At 42.1% G+C, this 21,330-nt stretch overlaps 2 protein-coding genes across 8 annotated transcripts; one reads left to right on the top strand and one right to left on the bottom strand.

Annotated features, from left to right (window-relative positions):
• Positions 1–1,197: 1,197 nt before the first annotated feature.
• GHRL (ghrelin and obestatin prepropeptide) lies at positions 1,198–3,383 on the top strand. Its single transcript, XM_048490520.1, has 4 exons — positions 1,198–1,341; positions 1,439–1,546; positions 2,049–2,157; positions 3,269–3,383. Exons 1-4 carry the CDS (start codon positions 1,234–1,236, stop codon positions 3,286–3,288), a joined length of 345 nt encoding a protein of 114 aa, XP_048346477.1. The 5' UTR covers positions 1,198–1,233; the 3' UTR covers positions 3,289–3,383.
• A 531-nt stretch (positions 3,384–3,914) lies between these two features.
• Positions 3,915–18,922, bottom strand: TATDN2 (TatD DNase domain containing 2). Of its 7 annotated transcripts, none has more exons than XM_048490514.1 (9): positions 18,790–18,843; positions 18,408–18,541; positions 17,690–17,852; positions 17,183–17,565; positions 14,947–16,419; positions 10,776–11,675; positions 8,207–8,334; positions 6,282–6,465; positions 3,915–5,253 (listed from the first exon to the last, which is right to left on the bottom strand). In XM_048490514.1, exons 4-9 carry the CDS (start codon positions 17,549–17,551, stop codon positions 5,113–5,115), a joined length of 3,195 nt encoding a protein of 1,064 aa, XP_048346471.1. In that variant the 5' UTR covers positions 17,552–17,565; positions 17,690–17,852; positions 18,408–18,541; positions 18,790–18,843; the 3' UTR covers positions 3,915–5,112. The 7 variants fall into 7 exon arrangements, with proteins under 7 accessions (XP_048346471.1, XP_048346476.1, XP_048346469.1 ...); XM_048490519.1 differs by lacking the exon at positions 17,690–17,852 and having other exon boundaries at positions 14,947–15,527; positions 15,924–16,419; XM_048490512.1 differs by lacking the exon at positions 17,690–17,852.
• Positions 18,923–21,330: the final 2,408 nt, after the last annotated feature.

Genomic DNA, 21,330 nt, shown 5'->3' with positions numbered 1-21,330 from the left:
AGCACACCAACATTTATAAAACAACTAATTTAAACAATATAAATCTACACATACATTCAATTGACCCTTCTACATTGGTTAGCATAGGCTTCTGGCTGCAAGCTAAGGGCTAAGACTAAGAGCCTTTTGGTTCATTCCTCACAGCTCATACTCCCTCTGTCCACACCCATGTTTAAGGATACATATGGAGAAGGAAAAAACCTAAGCCATCCCAGATGATACGCAGCTACTGCTAGCAGGATCTTTCCAAGTTCCTCTTCTGATTGGCAGAAGGTGCAACATCACGACAGTAGCTTCAAAACCAAGATGGGTGACAGTCCCTACATCACCCTGATTAGCTGTAGCACAAATCTCTAGTACTTTTTTGTGATTCTTCAAAATGCTTTTTCTTCCATTTATGGACATTTTGCCACCCCAGGTACCAGCTTGGCGTAGTGTTTAGAGGCATCAGATCTGGGACATCAAATGGCCACCTTGGCTACCCTGCCCACCTTCCAGGTCCCAGGACTGCATCAAATCGGTAGAGGTAATAAGAAAACAATAGCTGGTGGCGCCTGCCAAAAGGTGAAGCCCCCTCAGGACTGATGAAATAATTATTTGTGCAGAAAAGATGCTATCAGAAGCATGCATCAGTGAGAAGGTAACTTACGCTTCCATGTATTATTTTCCATTCAAAAAGTTTTGTTATGTTACAATTGTCATGCAAGCAGTTTGAAAAGTGCAACTAGTAAGCAATTCACCCAGATTTGTTTTTTCATGATCTACATTAGACTATTAAAGCTAATGCACCACACACGCTATTTACGTTACATTACTGATTAGGTTTCTAAGGAATGCCTAATACCACCAACTGCCAGCAGTTAACATCCACGCAAAGCAAATATCATCAGTCACTATAAAAAGCCTTAAATACCACTTCCACCACTTCACTCAGGAGGTACTAGGTAAGAAACTTGCCTGTTGTTTCCCCCTTCCTTGCTTAACTACCTTTTCCACTCGTGAGAAGAAATAATATTTTCTTTCAGGCACTCAGATGGGCATATGCACTATCATTACTAAAGCAATACAATGGCAGTATTATTTGATAGGTGAACAGGATGTAGTGGATCTTTGACAAACCTGTGAGCTTTTGGTACTAATTTCAACTGCTGCCAGTTGTAATTTTTTTGTTCACTTCTGTTAACACGTGCAGGTTGTTAATAATCTATAACTGAAGCGCCTTTCAAGACAATCATGTTTCGCAGGACTACAGTGCTTGGAATGCTTCTGGCCTTCTTGGTGTGGCCAGAGATTGCTATAGCTGGCTCCAGTTTTTTAAGCCCTGAACAACCTAAGGCACAGGTAAACAGTGCTTGTATTGCTATTATTGTGTGATATAACTTTAGGGAGAAGACTGTTTGGCTGATGGCTTATTATGCTATATTTGATTTGCTTTCAGCAGCGGAAGCCTCCCCCAAAACCTGCATCAAAACTCCACCGCCGAGATATAGAAGCAGTTTTGGATGTGGACAGGATTGAAGGAGACACCAATGAAATACAATTTAAGGTTTTCCCCCCACCCAATTCCTTCATATCATGCACATTTTTAGTTCCATGGTTTTCCATGTGTAATAAACTTGAACCACAATTATTTATACAGATGTTTACATTTAATTAAATACAGCTACTGCTGCTTCCCCAACTTTTAAAGAACTATGAAAATAGACACCAACATTTGTTCTGAATGAATAGACTGTTTATATAAGATACAAATGTATTAAAAATCAAGCAGGAACATTGTTTTTGTTAATCTGTATTTCTGGATGTAAGTTTCAATTGTAATGATTTTTTTCTTCACTGGTCTGGCACATCAAAGCATAATTTATTCTCTTTTTCCTGCCTTTTTTTTGTAAATGAAACTGCTTCCTTTCCCCTCCCACATTTAGAACTCTTAATGTTTAAGAAATTCACTCTGATTTCCAAATACCATCGAACCTTAAAGTAAACAGAAATGTCCAACTAAATGTTCAAACAGCACAAGGAAAAATGTTATCTGCCTCTTTCCTTAGTTTACTGTTCCTTTTGAAATCAGCATGAAAGTCTCAGAAGAACAGTATGACAAATATGGCCAACTGCTGGAGAAATTTCTGGAGGACATGCTTACTGAGGACACTAAAGGTAACGTTTTGTGATTCAAGGCGAGGAGGTCTAAGAACTTACCAGAATTAAAAGCACTTCAAGCAAAGTTTCCAATTTACATTCCGCATGTCAACTTTAACGCATTTTGGATGTGCTCTCCTTGACAGATCACATTAACTTTCCCAGGCAGGGGAAAGCTTCCAGCAACCACAACAAAACCCCAAACTGAAGTAACATATGAATATTATTCAAGACAAATTTACTTTTACATTGTCTTTAACATGCTTTTGCCATTGTACTATCTGTGGGCTCTTAGCTATTTTAATTTCCAGCCCTAACAAACTAAAAATTATTCTAGGCATACTTATTCTCATGTAAATCCAGTCTCAGGAAAACTTGCTTCCAAGTAAACATGAAGAGTATCTGACTGCAATGGATACTCCACTATAGAAAGTGAGAGCTATTGACCTTAGTGAGTTGAATCCTTCACAAGCACCTTGAAGATCAGGCTTTCCCAGCCTGCCAGGCACCCTGTTTCCAGCCCCAGAACAGTTCCAAGGACCCACAGTTCCAAGGACCCACAAAAAAGTGGGGGCTGCAGTGGGGAGGGATATTATTCCCATCCCCATGGCAGCCTCACAACCTACAGTCAGAAACAGCTGTTGGGGAGTGGGAAGAGCCAGGAAGACCCATGACCATCCGTTATTTCTGCAGATGCAAACCAGTTTTCCCCAGCAATTGTTTATGATAGGGCTGTAAAATTGAAAATAGGAGGACTGAATACATAAACTTATACTTTCTCCTATTAATACGCTTCCCAAATTTGCTTACGTCTTAAATTATCCGGGAATCTGTCTATGGTGTCAGGAATACATTATAGCAATTTTTTGAAAGGAAAACTAAGAACCAATCTCAGGTCTAAAATCTGTACTGAAATAAGTTGCATTCCCTCTTTGCTGCTATGGTTTCTATAGGCAGGCACCACATCAATGTAACTGATATTCAAGGCAACTTCTATTTTATGTTATTACAGTATTTGTGCTTTTAGGAAGCAAAACCATTCAAAATGGTTTACAGAATCAGCACACTAACTTCTCTGAATACATGAACATGGAATAAAAACTAACTGCTTCCCTTTTGATCTTTTCAGAAAACCAAGAAAAAAAGTGAAAATCAAGATGCTAGCCTCACCACACTTTTACAAGTGAAATTTCACAAGCCAAATTAAACTGCTTCAAATCTTGCTGTGTAGCCTAATAAATGTCCCAATTTCAGAATGAAAGAAATGTGCTGGTAACTTATTAAAAGGTATCTTCTGCATAACTTCATAAGATTTTCTAAAGGAGGGGTAATCTGGTCAAAAAGAGCTTGGAGACTAAAAGTTTTAAAGAATGTAATTTTTGCCACATGCCACCACTTTATAAGAAAAAGGCTTCAGATTTTGTGCCAGCTCAGTACTGCAAATTGGGGAGTATGTGAAACTAGATGTAAGCTAAATATATAGTGAAGCGGTGAAGTGTGCACGTGTTCCCTGTCAAAGGGCAAAACATGTGGATGCTGAGGAAGACAGGTACTGAGACACAACGAATGAGTACCACACAAGCAGGTGAGCTTTTCACTGCCTGCTACAGACGGGATCACAGCCATCAGAATGCAAGTACAAAAGAAACAGGGCAATTCTGTTCTTTGTGAAGACAAGACGATGCACACTTCTGCTACTGGAGAGCTAAGCTTAATGGCATGGACTGATGTGGCTTTTTCTTTAATTTTTATAAGAACACAAAACTGACAGCTGGTTAGGTCTAAACATACGGAGCATGGTTTTATTGTCATTCCTGTACACACCCAAAGAAAACAGTTATTTGAAATGCTATTCCCATTTTCACAGACATTGGAAAATACTTTTAACAATGGGGATGAAAATACTTATAGGAAGAACTTTTGCATACGATGTGGCATTCCTGGGTTAAAGGCACCAAAACGACTGAGAACGCCACTTGTTTTCTATGTTAATGACTACAAGATTTTAATTAGTTTCTTCACTGACAGGAGACTATTATATAATCAAATTGTACCAATACTTATATAAAAATACCTTTACAAATAAATGCTTTAAATCCAAATAATATTTAAAAGCAATTGTATAAAAATGGAATAATTCCCCTTACCAAGTCCATTGAAGAGGTTAAAAGAGGCCCAATAAAAAGAAAATAAAATTTTAGCCATGGTTTTACGTGAAAATTGGGAACATTTTCCATGCATCTGGTTTCCCCCATCACAATGTCTTCCATCATTAACTCCTTAAACAGTATTCAGAATCTCAGTTCTTTTTAAAACTAATTTTCACCACACTTTTCAGTGTTTGAGAAGAGCCACTGTGTTTACACATATGGAAATAATTCCAGCTGTCATACACAGGAAATGCACTTTGTTGCTCCTTTTGAGCATACTGCTGTATACACACTAGCATGTGGAAGTGTTTTACTGGTGATGAACATAAAGGAGGCACTCTATGGCAATGACCTGGTGGTCTGTACCAAGATTCCAATACGGCCTTTATGATTTAAAAGCACACTTTTTTTTTGTGAAGAGGCTCAGACTACCCAGCCATACTTGGGTCTGTCCTATGTGATGGAGCCTGACTTCATAAAATGTTCTGTTACAGCCCTGGAACATGACCATACAAATATAAATTGAAACAAAAATTAAAAAGCCAATGTTGTGTTCTCTGTTGCCTCCAAGGATGAATAAATTAAAAGGAAAGTCACTTCCGACTAAAACCAACAATAAGGCACCTTAACATAACAAGCAAGATCAAGGTGTGACTTTTTTCTTCTCAGCACCTGATCCCTTGCTCCTTTCAGACATCTCAGCAGGTCCAGACTTATCAACAGCACTATGAACCCTAAAGATCTCTTTGCATTACAAAATAATCACTTAAAGAGACCTATGACATTCATTCAGAAGCTCTTTTACATGCTTTCTTACACTTTCCTATAAGTCATATATTTTTTTGGTGTTTTGCTTTAGAGTAGCCAACATGTTGGACAACGACACATCCTTTAGGCGGGCAAGTTCTCTCACTGTGTGCAGGGCAACTCCTGGGTGTGAATACTGACACAAACTTTTTGGAACCTGAAACAAAACCAGAAGCATAACTAGTAAGACCAGTAACTTTATTCTGTACAACTTAGTTAAAATTACAATTGAGAATTAAGTGATAAAGAATTCCCTTGTCTTGAAATAAATGCACTGTGGGCGATTTTAACAGACACACTGAAGAAAATACAAACAAGAAGGAGCAATTATTAACTGATTCAGCTAAACTCATTGATTTACTGCCAGCTTCTAACATTCAGAAAATCAAAAATTACTTGATTATTTCATCATCTCTTGGTTAGTGAAGCAACTCTATTAATGAATGAATATGAGAGAGAGGGAAGGGGAGAATTTGAAAGGGTAGGTTTCATTTTCTTTACAAGGATATATCTTTTGTGGCAGTTAGGATATACTATCTCATTTCCCCAACATCAAGAGTCTGGTATGCTACCGGTAACTATTAGCCTCCATTCATTAGATTCTACTACTGAAGCCTTTAGCTTTCCCAATTTCTCTTTCACCCCAGAGAGTTCCATCCTCTAATCAAGGATATATGGCCGCTACAGACCCTCTTCCTAATCCCAGCAAGCTTCTTCCCCACCCACCCACTCCCACCTCACCCCATCACGGTTACCAGACAGATTCCCCTGTTATTGTCACTTTACTGCTGAAACCTGCCAACAGAATAAGTGGCATAACATTGCAAGTTCACATAGTATGACTGTATTATTAGTTCTAAAGTATTCTCCATGAATTTATCTAACTTTTTCGGATTCATTAAACCACAGATGCTCAGAATGCCCCATGGCAATGAAACTCAAGCGAGAAGAAGCATATAAGAGATGTTAGTTGTGTAATTGTTGTGTTTTATATTTGTGACTTGTATTATACATCCCAAAAGCTGAAAACAGAATTGAATTAGAGGCAGCTTTCACATACTGGTGTAGTTAGTATTCTTTTCAAATTACACGTAAGAAAAGGAAAGGGCTTCTATTTGAGCAGTATAAAACAAACTGAACAAAGGAAAAATTAAAAAGAAGGAAAAAGCTCCAAGAACTACCTACCTGCCTGGGAAGGAAATAAGGCGCATCTGTTTCTACTACTATTCTGCTTTTGTCTATTTTTGTAACAGTTTCTCTAGCCTCATATGCCGATGGATAGGTCAGCAATGCAGTGAATCCAACGGTCAGGTTTGGAAAGTAATCCAGCAATGGTTCAATAACATCGTATCTACCAGTAAAGCAATGCCTAAGGGAGAAGAGAAGATAATGGTTATTCTGCAGCATAATAAGACAAGTGAGCAGCCAAAAGGAATAATGCAGGCTATCCTAAAGGCAATACTGCAAGGAAGAAATAAATACCTGGCTACCGAATGCTTCTTTCCCCACTCCCTGTATTTTTAAAAAGCCACTCCATTAAGACTGGATAAACTGAGATAGTGAAATGTAAACTATATTCTGATTGGAGTGTTATGGAGTTTCTGGGCTGTATGGCCATGCTCCAGTAGCATTTTCTCCTGACATTTTGCCTGCATCTGTGGCTGGCATCTTCATAGGATGCCAGCCAGAGATACAGGTGAAACATCAGGAGAAAATGCTACTGGAACATGGCCATACAGTCTGGAAACCCCACAACACTCCAGTGATTCCGGCCGTGAAAGCCTTCAACTTTATTCTGATTCTTTACATAAGAAATTTCAAAATCTGGCTTCAGTGATACTGAGATTTTTAAAGCATTCATATTATACTTTAATTTTCAGCTACTGATGGTTTTAGAATTATAGTGAAAAACTAAATAGGTGGTTTAATTAAAAGTGGCCATTTTTAGATTATTTTCAGTGCAAGGTCATCCAGTAAGTATCACAGATATATCATGTTTTTTCGGTATCATTCTGAAATATTATTACTTCCTTTTACTTATTCTGGGGGCCTAGTTCAAAATTTCACTGGAATTCTTAAACTAGTAAAATATACTTAGAATATGAGAAAACGAACAGTACTGTATCTGATCGACTGTTGCTATTTCATGCAGTCTGCCCATTAGCAAGGTACATGGACATATTTCTTAAGGACAAAGAAAAGTCATATTGCTCCTGTAAGCGCAAGAACTTGGAGGCAGTAACCTTCTTTAAACCCTAAAAATCCTTATATGACTAATATCTCATCTATATTTGCTGATGTTTTCTGTCAAGGGGCCCAGACCTCTGCTCTTAACATCCCAAATATTACAGCCAGTCTGCAAGTGAAAGAAGGGTAGCATTAATCATATATAGCACACAGATATTTGTTTACTGAAATAGGATTTTTATTACAATGTGGTACATAAAGACTAGTAATATAGGGCAGTGAGGAACTGATGGCAAAGTCACAACTCTGCCAGGTTAAAGCTCATGGAAGATGCCAACAAAAGGATGAATCTTTCTGAAGACAGATTTCCAGATTATTGTCACAACCAAGAAGGCCTTCTCCTGGACTGCCTCACCACTACAGCAATCTTTGGAGGCCCCAATTCAGGTCCATAAGGCAGCAGACCTTGTGTTGGTTCCAAACTAGATATGTTGCTTCCAACCCATACATGGCTTTACTCCAGTCAACATCCTGCTGGTAGAATTCTGCACCAATTGAAGTTTCTAAACACTTCTTAAGGAAAGCCATATGTAAAACACATTACAGTAGTCAAGTCTAGATGTATCCAAGGCATGCAACACGGTGACCAGATCTTATTTGCCCAGAAAGACCACTGCTAGCTAACCAGTCAAAGCTGGTAAAAGGCAATCCTGGCCACCCGACACCTGCTTATCCAGCAGTACTCCTGGTTCCAAGAGCATCCTCAGACTACAGACCTGTTCCTTCAAGGGGAGTGCAAACCCACCCAGGACAGGTGAGAACTTAATTCCTGTGTCAGGCCTTCTGCTGAACTGTAGCATTTGTCGTTCAAGAACTTTTAAAACCATAACAGAATTGCAGAACTTAGCATTTAGTATACTAACCTGTGTATTTTGTAGTCTCTTGGTACACATTTTTTCATGATGTGTAGCAGATCGTCATCAGCATCTCTGCAATGAATTACCAGTGGCTTCCTTAAGGAAACAGCTAAATTCAGCTGCCTTTCAAATACCTGAATTAAGAAAGTATTTTTTTTTAGATGCCATTCCAGCTGCCCTGAGAACAGAAGGGTGGATGGTAGTGGTGTGTCTGTAATTCTGGCACCAGGTTTAGCTACTACCATTTATACTGCTAACATAGTCCACAGTCCATTCTCACAAACTACAAGGACAGATACCATTTATTTCAAAAACAGTTGCACTGAAGTAGTAAACTGTCTGAGCTACCCAGGCTACACTGTACGCAGGAGATGGCAGACAGAATATGCCATTCTTAGCACACTTGTTTTATACCCCACTCTGGAATAGCACACACACAAAAAATCTAGTTTCCAATCTGGGTTTGGCACCTTTGAACAACTTAATCTGGGGTGGGGGGATAGGAATCACTGACCTCTGTTCCCTTGGGATAGTATCTGGGCAGCCTTGCAGGTGATTCTGCCACAGGCCACAAGGCTCAACAGGAAAGTGGATACCATATCCCAAAAAAGTACATGCAGAAGTCCCCAAAATTAGACAGTTTCAAAAGCCTAGTCAGTGGGCAGACTGACTTCTGAAAAGTTTCCCTTTTACCTTTTGATTGGCTCATAAATTCTGACTAGGTGAATTGGACAGTCTCAGTTTCCCACTGAAAATTATGCTAATGTTATGACTGTGTAGCATTTTTAGAATTACCTATAAGAGAATTCACGCCCTTGATCTTTCCCTGACCACCGATGGAGGAGTGAGGAAGGCAGAGCTGTGGTTCTTATCACACTGCCAACAAGATATTTTAGATCGCTAGGAAATGTATCTAGCTAGTTGTTTATGTTAATTTTTTTTTGTGGATTCTGTCTGATTCCTTTTGCCTTTCCATTAAATCTGCACTTATTCAAAACTGCCTAACCCTTTTATTTTTTTAATACCAAATAAATCTCATTGTTTTTAATCTGGAAAAAAAATTACCTGGAAAAAAATTCAGACAGATTCTCGAAAGTGTTGGTAAGGGTCTTGAGCTATGGGGTTCCACATGGTTCTACACTGGCCCCATGATATCAGTAGCTACATGAAACTGCTAGGTAAAGTAATAGCCTGGTGATTTATCTACTGCATTTATCCCCTAATTATTGAGACCAATGAAACCAAGCTGAGGTACTGTTCAATGCTTCTGGAAGGTGGTATTTAGCCTGGTCTGGGTGGGCTGCAACTCCTCTTAAAAAGTCTGTGGCTAGGAGGTGCTTTTATTGCTGGCTCTCATATTGAAGGTTCAAGCAGCTTCTATGGAATGTAATGAATTTCAGTAGCGTAGACTGATGTATCAACTTAGATTGATATACCAACTATCCTGGGCAAGTAGAGGAAAATAATCCAGGTTCTTGCAACTAGATTATGTAATTTGTTATATGCAACAGTTCAAATTATGGCAGCCAGATTAACTAAAATGCACCAATTTGAACATACTTCTTCAGCAGCAAAAGAACCAAGGAGGAACCCTGGCACAGTGGCCAAGCATTTGAGGGACAGGCAGAAGGTTCCAAGTTATCTCCAGCATCTCCAGTTAAAAATGGGTCAGGCACTAGTGATGTAAAAGACCTTCATCAAAGAGGCTGGAGAGTCACAGGCCAGTCTGAGTAGACAATACTGACACTGATGGAGCAATGGCCTGATTCAATATAAGGCAGCTTCATGTGTTCAGCTGAACTGGAAGTATGTTTTCAGGCTCTTATGCAATGTGTTGATTTTGGTCTTTACAATCCAAAAAAATCCAAGTTATTTGACGAGTTCTTACGTCGACATTTCACCGGAACAGAGCTAATGCCCAAGACAACATCATGCACATACACAAGCACTTTTACAACTATCCAAAAATTATTCAGTAACCCATCCATGTAAGTGTGTTGCAAGATACCCTAAGCATTGGTATGGCAAGGCATTTTGCTAAACAAAAGTTAATAATACTAATTGGCTATATACTATGTCTCACAAAAAGATAAAAGTGAGGTTGGGAGTGGTGTGGCAGAAGTGCATGCTTCTGCAGTAGAAATAGTCCTCAGTAGGTGAGTGAGCAGGCGAGCAAGTGAGTGGTGAGTTGCAGTGCCGGGAGGAGTTTGAGGTGGGCAGGTCTGCCTGGTGATTGGGAGGGGATTGGGAAGGGTGTTCCTGGGTCCTCCACAGCAGCAGCAGGCCAGCCTGGCTTGGTGATTAGTGTGCAGGGGTGATTGGGAGGGATGGGGAGGGTGGCCTGGCTTGGTGTTTGGCTTGGGGGGAATAGGTACTAGCACCCAACAGGAGCCTGTCATAGGAAAGAAGATCCAGAAAGTGGTGGCGGATTAATTCAGAATTCCCAAGATCTTTCGGTATAGCTATATAACTGCTCTATAACTAAATTTTTACAAAGCTGCAACATTACTTCCACAATAAAAGACATTTTCACGTTCAACAGACAATAGCATCAAAATAATTGGAAACCTTTTACCTGGTGTTGTATTGGGACTTTGGTGTTACATTTGTAAGAGTAATCCAGTCCCATTTCTCCAAAGGCAACAGCTTTGGGGTGCCTCATTGCCTGCAAAAGGTTTCTTTCATGAAGATCTGAGTAATAGCGTGCAAAGTGTGGATGACAGCCAAAGGCCCCCCAAACCATGTCTTCTTTTAATAAATCTTCCCATAAGTAGTTACTCAAGGTACGAGGATCACAAAAGTCAGCTATGCAGCCTTCAAATTCTTCAGGAAAGGTGTTTTCATAAGTGCTTCTAAATTTAGAAAAGGTGCCCCTGAAAGCCATTTTTGAATACAACATGTCCAGGTGGCAGTGAGTGTCAATAAACCCTTCTTCTAAATGTCTGGGAAAGTCATCAGGCAAATAGTGGCTTTCACGGTTTGTAGCAAATGAGCCAGCTTTAGTTAGTGGGGAGAAAATAGGAATGCATGATCCCACTTCCACACTTCGCCGTCTAGGTTTCTCATTAGCCAGTGAAGAATCGAGTGAACGTCGCCTGCCACACACGTCTTCCAGCAAAGAATCTTTATCCTTTGAGGTCTCTGATGAAATAGAAATTGAGGTATCTAAAGAAATGTCACAGAGGTGGCTAGAATATGAGCTGTTAAATGACGTATCTTCACAGGGACTAGTATAAGGACTGCAATGTTCTGGCTTGGGGGTTGCTGTCCAATATTTCACACAGTCACTCATCTTATGACTGTACAGGTGAGGAGGATACATTATGAACTCTGTTGCCAATGCTGAAGTGACTTTTGTGTCAGAAGTACTATTATTCTGGATGGAATCCTCTTGAGAGAAGGTAGCCAATGGTTGCGCATTGTCCACATCAGACCAGTCACTTCCATCTGAAGGCTCTTTTTCTTGCTTTGAGCACTGCACAGCAACAAGATAAAATAAGCAGGAAGCAAACATTTTGAGACTTTAAGTCAACTTGCTTTTCTAATACCTGATTAAAGGTTTTCAAAAGTAATATTACTGTCATGTGTCAACTTCAGAGAATTAATGTTTACAACATTTCTATTTTATTCGTCCTCCAAGGAGCTCAGAGAGGCATATATGGTTCTCCCCTTAGTAGAATTTACAGGAAGGGAGGTGGAAGGAATACAGGGGAAGCAGAGGCAGCATGCTGCTTGTGGGAAAACACTGTATTTACTCCATACTTATTTAGACAATATATTTGAAGCCTCTTCAAAGACCTCCTCAAGACAGCTCACAAATGGAAAAAAAATCACACAAACAAAAAAAAACACAAATTACTCAAATAATTAAATTCCCAGAGCACAAAACATTTAGCAGTCTAAATGATCCTCATTAACAGTCCTCGGACTAGAACAATTTTAAGAAATCAACCCCTTTAGGTAAAAAGAAATGTTTTGGCCTGGTACCTAACAGTGCATTCCTAAGCATCCTTCCAAAGCCCTTTCTGCACATGCAAAATAATGCACTGGACATTGGACTTCCCTCTGTGATACACCTCTGAAAATGCCAGCCACAGATGCAGGCGAAACGTTAGGAAAAAGATCTACCAGAACACAGCCACACAGACTGGAAGACCCACCACAACCAGTCACATATAACTTCAATAGAGGGAACAGAATCATGAACAATGGGTCCATCAATGGCTACCAACCACAATGACTAAAGAGAATCTCCATATTCAGAGGCGGCAAACCTCTGGATATCAGTCTAGGAAGCGACATCAGGCCTTTGCTTCTATGCCCTGCATTTTAACCCTCCAGGGTAATTGGTTGGTCAATGTGTGAAAAAGATTACTGGACCAGATGAATGGTCAACAGCCCAAATTTAAAAAGCTGTAAAAAGGCAAAAAAAGATTCATTCAAGAAGTGGAAGATTTTCCTATCTGGGGCAGTCAGAACAGAACAGATTCTGACCACAACAACAAAAAGTTGGCAGTAAAGTGAGCAAAAAGAATTTGAGGAGATTGCTAAAATAATCAAGGCATATTTGAAGAAATGTTTATTGTTTTTCAAGAGAAAAAAAAACAGCCAGGGAGACAGTTGGCCTGCTGGATGGCAAAGAAATGAGTGGGTTGCTTAAAGAAGATGGGGAGATAGCAAAGAAACTTTGTTTGTCTGTTGAACTGTGGGAAATGCACAGCAGGTACCCACATCACAGCTACTGTTTTCAGGAAGGGTGCATGAAGACCAAATTATTGAGTGAATCTCTGATGTAGCAGCATTTGAAATACTGCACAAATCTGATCACTTTACCACAAAAAACATATTGTAGAGTAGGAAATGAGATAGATTGACTCTATAAAGAACACCTACAGTTTGCAAAACCTGAGTAAGGGTGTTAACAATAGGATATTTTGAAGGACATTGATTCACATGGTCACCATGAGTCAGAAGTGACTTGAGGGTACTTACACACACACACGCACAGAGTAGGAAAGAGTACAAAAAAGGACAACTAAATAATTAAGGGACTAGACACCTCCTGCCTCCCTTAGAAGAAATGGCTAAAAATCTTGAGGTTTCTCAAGTTAAGCGACAAAAACAAAGGAGGAATGGAATGCTAGAAATGTAAACATTATATACTGTATGGAGAAAGATTTTTTTTTTCTTCTCCCAAAATACTAGAACTCACAGGCACTTATAAAGTTGACATACAATAGATTCAGGGGAAAATCAGAAAGAGACTGAAACTGGGATGGGCAGCTACGAAGGAGCCAGAAAAAGGTTCTTAAGCGTAAGAATGTATTACTGGCAAAGAAGACAAAAGATAATTTATACCATAGTTTTCCCCATTACTAAGTAAGGGTGTGAAAGTTGGACAATGAACAAAACTGTCAGGAAATAAGTTGATTCATTCACAATGTGGTATTGGAGAAGGGTTTTACAGACACCCTGGACCACCCAAAAACAAATAAATAAGTGGGCGGTAGATCGAAGCCTGAGCTCTCCCTAGAAGCTAAAATGACTACCATATATACTCACATATAAGCCAAGTTCTCCAGCCCTGTTTAAAGGCTAAGAAAAGCCCCCTCGGCTTATACGCGAGTCACCATTTTCTAGCAATTATAAGCCGCAGCCGGCAGGCTCTTACGAGGCCAGGGGCGGGACAACTTCCGTGCGGTTGCGAAGCCGCTTGTTGCTGCCTTCCCAGAGGGCAAACGGGGCAACCCCCGCAGCCGGCAGGGTCTTCAGGCCTCTAACGAGGGCGGGGACGAGCCGGGGCAACCTCCCTGCGGCTGCAAAGCCACTTGTTGCTGCCCTCCCAGAGGGTGAATGGGGAACCCCCACAGCCGGCAGGGTCTTCAGGCCTCTAACAAGGCCGGGGGCGGGACAACCTCCGTGGGGCTGCATAAGCTGCTTGTTGCTGCCCTCCCGGAGGATGAAGGGGAAACCCTGAGGCACCCTGGCTGGCTGGGCTTCTTCAAACCCTGGGAGGCAGAGGGAGCTCCTTATTTGGGCGGGGACTCCCCCTGATGTCACTGCCCAAATAAGGAGCTGCCTCCTGGCTTTCCACCCTCAGCTTATATGCGAGTCAATGGTGTAGGAAGTTAAGAGCTCGTGTATCTAATCTGGAGGAACCGGGTTTGATTCTCCGCTCTGCTGCCTGAGCTGTGGAGGCTTATCTGGGGAATTCAGATTAGCCTGTACACTCCCACACACGCCAGCTGGGTGACCTTGGGCTAGTCACAGCTTCTCGGAGCTCTCTCAGCCCCACCTACCTCACAGGGTGTTTGTTGTGAGGGGGGAAGGGCAAGGAGATTGTAAGCCCCTTTGAGTCTCCTACAGGAGACTCAATCCAAACTCTTCTTCTTCAACAAGTTTTCCCAGGTTTGGGCAATAAAATTTAGGTGCCTCGGCTTATACACGGGCTGGCTTATACACGAGTATATACGGTAAACTGAAATTATCATACTTGAAATCACCAGACATACTTTAAATCACCAGAAAAAAACAACAATGCTAGGAAGAGCTGAAGGCAGCAAGAAAATGGGAAGCCCCTCATGAGATGGACTGGCAGAAGCCACAGCCCTCCATTTGGAAGACCTGAGCAAAGCTCTTAGCAATAAGGCCATTTTAGAGGTCATTCATTCATAGGATCGCCATTAAGTCAGAAGTCACTTGGCAGAACTTAACATACATACATTCCACATCTCAGTGTGTCTCACCTTTAGGTCTACTTCAGAAGCATGTTCATCCATACATACAAGTTTTGAAGAAGGTTCAACGAAAATTGTCCTCTGGAAATTCTCAAATGGACTTTTAGTTTTACTGTGTATAGCAAGTGAACTGGGAGAAACACACTGTTCTTTTGTCACATTTTTATGCTTTGTGCAAACAGATTCTTTAGCAGTCGTTTTCCGACTACTGCTCTCAGGCTTGAACACTTCTTTGTCTTCATGTCTTGAACCTTCAGAGACCCGCCTTGAGTTGTTTTCAGGTCTACCAGATTCTTTTTTACTCAGCCTGGTGCGGTCAGTTTCTCTATCAATTTTACTTTGCTGCTGGTTGGATGCTTGTTTATGCTTTTGCTCTCCTTCAAGCCTTGAAAAGTTAGAACTGCTGCTGAATCTATTAAGTTTTTTATTTTGTCCAACAGAGGTACTGCTGTCCTCTTTTGATGCAGTGTTCTGACTTTTTAGTTCTTCTGTAAGTTTTGGTTCATCTTCAGGTTTCAGGGTTCCAAGGGTGTGCCTTGAATTGTATCCTGGTCCGGCATCATCTTTCCCAGTGCAGTTAGAACTGTCATTTTCTTCTTTAGCTTTCTGGAAACTGGATTCCAGTTTGAATTCTGTTTCTCTTTCTGATCTTGAAAATACAAGCACATGTCTTGAGCTACCTTCAGGTCTACCAGATTCTTTTTTACTCAGCCTGGTGCAATCAGTTTCTCCATTGATTTGCTGCTTGTTTGATACTTGTTTATGCTTTTGCTCTTCTTCAAGCCTTAAAAAGTTAGAACTGCTGCTCAATCTATTAAGTCTTTTTTTATTTTGTCCAGCAGAGGTATTGATGTCCTCTTGTGCTGCAGTATTCTGACTTTTTAGTTCTTCTGTAAGTTTTGGTTCAAGTTTCAGGGTTCCAAGGGTATGCCTTGAATTGCATCGTGGTCTGGCATTGTCTTTTCCAGTGAAGTTAGAACTGTCATTTTCTTCTTTTACTCTAGCTTTCTGAAAATTGGATTCCAGTTTAAATTCTGTTTCTCTTTCTGATCTTGAAAATACAGACACATGTCTTGAGCTACCATCTGATCCACTAGAGTCCATTTTATCCTGCTGGATACAGATATTAATTTGTTCTTTTTGTGTAGGTGTCTTACAACTGGGGTCATTTTGTTCGTTTTGTGTAGGTCTTCTACAGCTGGGATCTTCTCCACATGTAGAGTGATGTCCCAAGTTGTCCCCTGGTCCAAAAGCTTCTTTTCTTTGACGAAGTCTGTTAATTCCATTTGGAGAAGCTGCACCTCGGTTGAGTGGTAGTGGGTTTGTTAATATACCTTGCAGAGCTTTATGGAAAATGTGTAGACCTCCCCGATTTACCACTCTCTTCCGGACATATTTGGCCCTCTCATCCTTTGGTACATCTTTGCTTTTAGTGTTGTGAGCACTGTTTTCGTCTTCATCACTGCAAGCATTTTGTTTAACCTAAACAGAAAACAACAATAATGTAAGCATACACAAATCAGACAGGATGTCCAAATGGTTGGCTAAGTAGCTAGCAATCCCTTCCATGCAGCAATTTAGCAAAAGGGCAGTTACTAATTTAATTTGTAGACTTCTTCAATAAGCTACAACATAATGGGATATTTTGGCATTAAATCAGTACTATGTGATTTTCTAGCATGCTGGTATTGTAACATCTACAGAGACAGTTAGTTCCCAGTGACAATACTGACCATTAGTATACTGAGTTACAAATTACTATCCCTTCAAAATGGTCCCAAGAGAAGCTCCTGCTTGTTCAAATCAAACAGGCATTCTTCCCAGGAACAGAATCTACTATGAGAAAGTTCATTTAATTGCCGAATACAAAATGCAGAAGGTAACACTCATGCTAGACCAGGGGTCTGCAACCTGCGGCTCTCCAGATGTTCATGGACTACAATTGGCCATGCTGGCAGGGCTGATGGGAATTGTAGTCCATGAACATCTGGAGTCGCGAGAGGTTGCAGACCCTGAGCTAGATTGGCCATGCTGGCAGGGCTGATGGGAATTGTAGTCCATGAACATCTGGAGAGCCGCAGGTTGCAGACCCCTGAGCTAGATGAAGGGATACAGATCAGCAAATTCTAGAACATTTCAACCTCCAGAAAGGGAAAAGCTACCTTAGTACTTAATGACTTTTTGTCATTTTAGAGGTTTCTCAGCTAGCTATCACACTTCCATGGTTTTATTGTCCCTTATATACCTCATGTTTCAAGGATTCCTGAAAGGAAACCACATTTTTCTTGGACATTTCACAAGGAGAACGTTTCACAAAATGCACTCTGGAAAAGGAACAGCTCCGGTTCTCCTTAACCACACTGTCCATTTCATCATCTGTTTCAAAGTCATCAGAGGAAGAATCTTCCACTGCAAATGAAGTTCTTGAGAATTCTTTATAAGAAGATCCTGGAGAGCGCAAGACCTGAGTCTTTTTGAATACAGTTGTCTTGCTGGCCAAGCTGCTGTCAGAGGAAGGATGAGATGGTTCTTCTGTGGTGAGTTTGAAATACTTAGTGGGTGCGATAACAGATGAGCTGTCCCATTCTATTCTGCGCTTCTTGTTTTGCTGCATTGATGCTGGATTATCTGGATAGTAAGAGAAACAATTAGAATTTTAGCATATTTCCATAATGAACGAGTACAGTGTATTTAGTTATTAACTTCACTTACACCCCACTCTTCCCTCCAATGGGAATACAAAGAGGCTTACATTGTTTTCTTCTTCTCCATTTTATCCTTATAACAACCCTGTAAGGTAGGTTAGGTTAAGAGTATGCGGGTGGTCCAAGGTCACCCAGCAAGCTTCCATGGCAGCGGTGGGAATTCAAACCTGGGTCTCCCAAATCCTACTCCAACATTCCAACCATTACAGCCTACAGGCCCGTCCATTGAAAACACGATGCAAGAAAAATTAAGAGAATGGACAGTCATCTCTTTCATATACACATAAATCTCAGACAATAGAGAGAACAGCAAGCAGATCCTTATACAAGCAACAAAACACCTCCTCAGCCCATATCATAGGACACCTCCACATTCAGAGGCAGTAAACCACTGAATATTACTGCCTGGAGGCACCTCAGGCACCTCTAAGTCCTGTAGTTGGTCCTCCCAAGTAACTGGTTGGCCACTGTCATATAGGGTTGCCAATTCCCACTTGGGAAATACCTGGAGATTTGGGAGTGTAGCCTAGGGACGACCTCAGTGGGATATAACCCCATAGAGTCCACCCCATGGTGGATGTCACCCTATGGTGAATTTCTCCAAGGGAGAGAACTGATCTATGTCACATTTGTAGAATTCTGGGAGATCTCCAGCCCCCACCTGGAGTTTGGCAGCCCTGTGTGTGAGACAGGATGCTCGACTTAGATGGACCACTGGTCCGACCCAGCAGGCCTTGTGTTCTTACGATGTTCATATCCACACACCTGCCTGAAACCTGACACTTGAGCACTCCCCGTCCAGATTGCAAGAATTGCAGAAAGGAAAAGGCGAAGTTCCCAGCGTGCTTTGGGCGCGGAAGAGAAACAGGGACTGGAGAAGGAGGCAGCGCCTTGGACAGCTGGAAAAGGAAAGAAGGCGGGAAACAGAGGAGGAAGGAGTTCCCGTAGGGATACTAAGGCGGCCTCCCTCATAATCGAGCCCTGGCCGCCATTGGCTGTTGGGCGGCCTTCTCCTCTGACTGACGCCCCACCCCTAAGCCCGAGTACCAGCTCCCCCCCCCTCCCCGCCCACGTTCCCTTGGGGCTCCTTTGGAACCTCTTGGCGGCGGCCGTTAGCCAACCGTTCTTTCCTACCAAAGATACTCACTGGCGCGCGGCGGCGCGCGATCGCCGTCCTTTTCCCTCTACAGAGCTCGCGGCCACGCCTACACGGAGGGGAAACGAAAGAGGAGAGCGAAGTTAGCAGGGCTGGCTCGATACTGGCGCTGCGATTGGTCATCTGCGGCCGGGAAGAGGGAGGCCGAGCTCACGTGATTGAAGCCAAGGGCAAAAGCAGGAAGGGGAGTGTTGGAACTCGAGGGGTTGATCCCCAGTGCTTTGAGGAGAGGACGGGGGTGGTGGGTTCTTACTGGTCACTAACCCTAACGCCCGCTGTCTCTTTCTGTGGCATAGTTGTGGGCACATAGTTGTAACTTTTGTGACTCAAGCGGCCGGTAGTTGCCAGGGTGGTGGTAGGCCAGTTATTTCTCATTCCTGTATCTGTCATATGGGGATAAGTAGTACTGTTCTATCTTAACAGGACTTTTATAAAGATTGCAAGAAGATCAGATGTTTATTACACTGGAGGGGTGCCTACTGGACAACCCCCCAACTTGCCGCTCTCACGATATGGAACCATAGCTGAATAAGCAGTTCGACTTCTTGCCGGGAGAGTTGCTGCAATTCCAGATACAGCAAGAGCAATTATCGACCATCTCTTTTGGGATGATCTGTAGACAACATTGGTGTTATATAGCAAATGTACTGTCGAAGGCTTTCACAGCCTGAATCAGTTGGGTGTTGTGGGCTTTCTGTGTAGTCATGGCCTGGTAGGTTTTGCCCGCATCTGTGGCTGGCATCTTCAGGGACGTGCATTTCTCTCCATGGCACAGAGTGGAATGATTGTGTGGTGAGGTATATATCTTATTCCAAAGAGGATCTGAAGTGGTGTACACTGTTCTCGTTTCTCCATTTTATCCTCACAACAGTTTTGTGAAGTAGTTTAGGCTAACACTATGACTGGCCCATGATCAGCCAGCAAGCTTCCAGGGCAGAGTGCAAATTAGAACCTACAAGATCCTAGACTAACACACTAATCACTACACAACTGCACTGGATCTGATAGGTCCTGGAGATTCATAAACCCTTTTTTGTTTTGTAAAAGAGGAGATATGTTCCATCTTCCCTATCTGTTCTGTCTTTCTCACCAACGGAGACTCAGAATGGCTTACATGAGTGATGGCGAACCTTTTTGAGACCAAGTGCCCAAATTGCAACCCAAACCCCAGTTATTTATTGCAAAGTGCCAAACTGGCACTTTGCAATAAATAACCTGAATGCTGAGGTTTTAGTTTAGGAAAAAAAACGATTGGCTCGCTTTTCCTCCGCCCCACCCGCTCGAGCAGGGGCCAGCCTGCTGTAGGATCCAGCAAGTCAGCCGCGCACCGCTCTGTGCCTCTCTAGCATCTCTGCCCCCCCCCCCCGGGGGCAGCAGCCACCCAGAGCACAGGCACCAGGCCCGCCAGCCAAGTCCTCCCTGCTCACCGTGGTGCGCACACGTTGTGCTCAGTGGCCCAGGCCAGCCTAGATGGGTGTGTGTGTGTGTGTGTGTGCGTGCGTGCGGGTGATTTTCCACCCCCACATGACGAACTCTATGTGTGCGTGCCCAGAGAGGGCTCCGAGTGCCACCTTTGGCACCCGTGCTATAGGTTCTCCATCACTGGCTTACATCATTCTGCTATTCTCCCAACAACTGTGTGAGATCCCTTTGGTTAAGAATGTATCACTGACCCAAACTTCCATGACAGAGTGGGGATTTGCACTCAGGTCTTCTTTAATCTAGCAGAACATTCTAACCACTACACCAAATAGGCTCTGACAGGTTAGGGAAGTTGTTAACTTCCTTTCCTTTGTAAAAGGGGAGTGATTCACATCAGTCTTCTATCCTCTTTGATACTTTCAACAACAACCCTGTGAGGTATGCTAGCGCAGGTTTCAAACTCGCAGCCCTCCAGATGTTATGGACTACAATTCCCATCATCCCCTGCCAGCATGATGCTGGTAGGGGATGATGGGAACTGTAGTCCATAACATCTGGAGGGCTGCGAGTTTGACACCTGTACATTAGTGTGTAATTAGCCCAAGGTTTAACTAAAGGCTACCATGTAGACTGTGCAACTATGTGACTAAATTCTGTCCTGAACATTGATAAGGGTTAAATGCTACAGATAGGGATAACTATGTTACATAATTTATTTATTTTCCATTCCACAGCCTGTAGTGGCATCATGTGCTAAATAATTAAAAGGGCCACATTAACAGAAGAATCTTATAGAATCATAGAGTTGGAAGAGACCACAGGGTTGTAAGGTCTTGAACCTTGAAGCAATAAATGGACTCTGTATTGTTGATTCGCAGCGTTTATTGATTGGCATCAAAGCACCCAGCTTGACAAAACCATTGCTGGCAAACTTGGCTTTTGCTACCCCTTTCATTTCGATGTCGATCCCCCTCCCATTTTCCCAAGAAATGCGAGAAAAAGTTAGTTTGGAACTAAGGCACCCCAATGTCGGGCATCCTGCCCCCACAGGATAACAGAAATGATCCCAGTTCCCGTGAGACCAAAGTGTCAGGGGAAAGCCTAGTTACC

Source organism: Sphaerodactylus townsendi, linkage group LG03 (genome assembly GCF_021028975.2).
Source record: "Sphaerodactylus townsendi isolate TG3544 linkage group LG03, MPM_Stown_v2.3, whole genome shotgun sequence".
Classification (NCBI taxonomy): Eukaryota; Metazoa; Chordata; class Lepidosauria; order Squamata; family Sphaerodactylidae; genus Sphaerodactylus; species Sphaerodactylus townsendi.
This window is presented reverse-complemented; position numbering and strand designations above follow the sequence as displayed.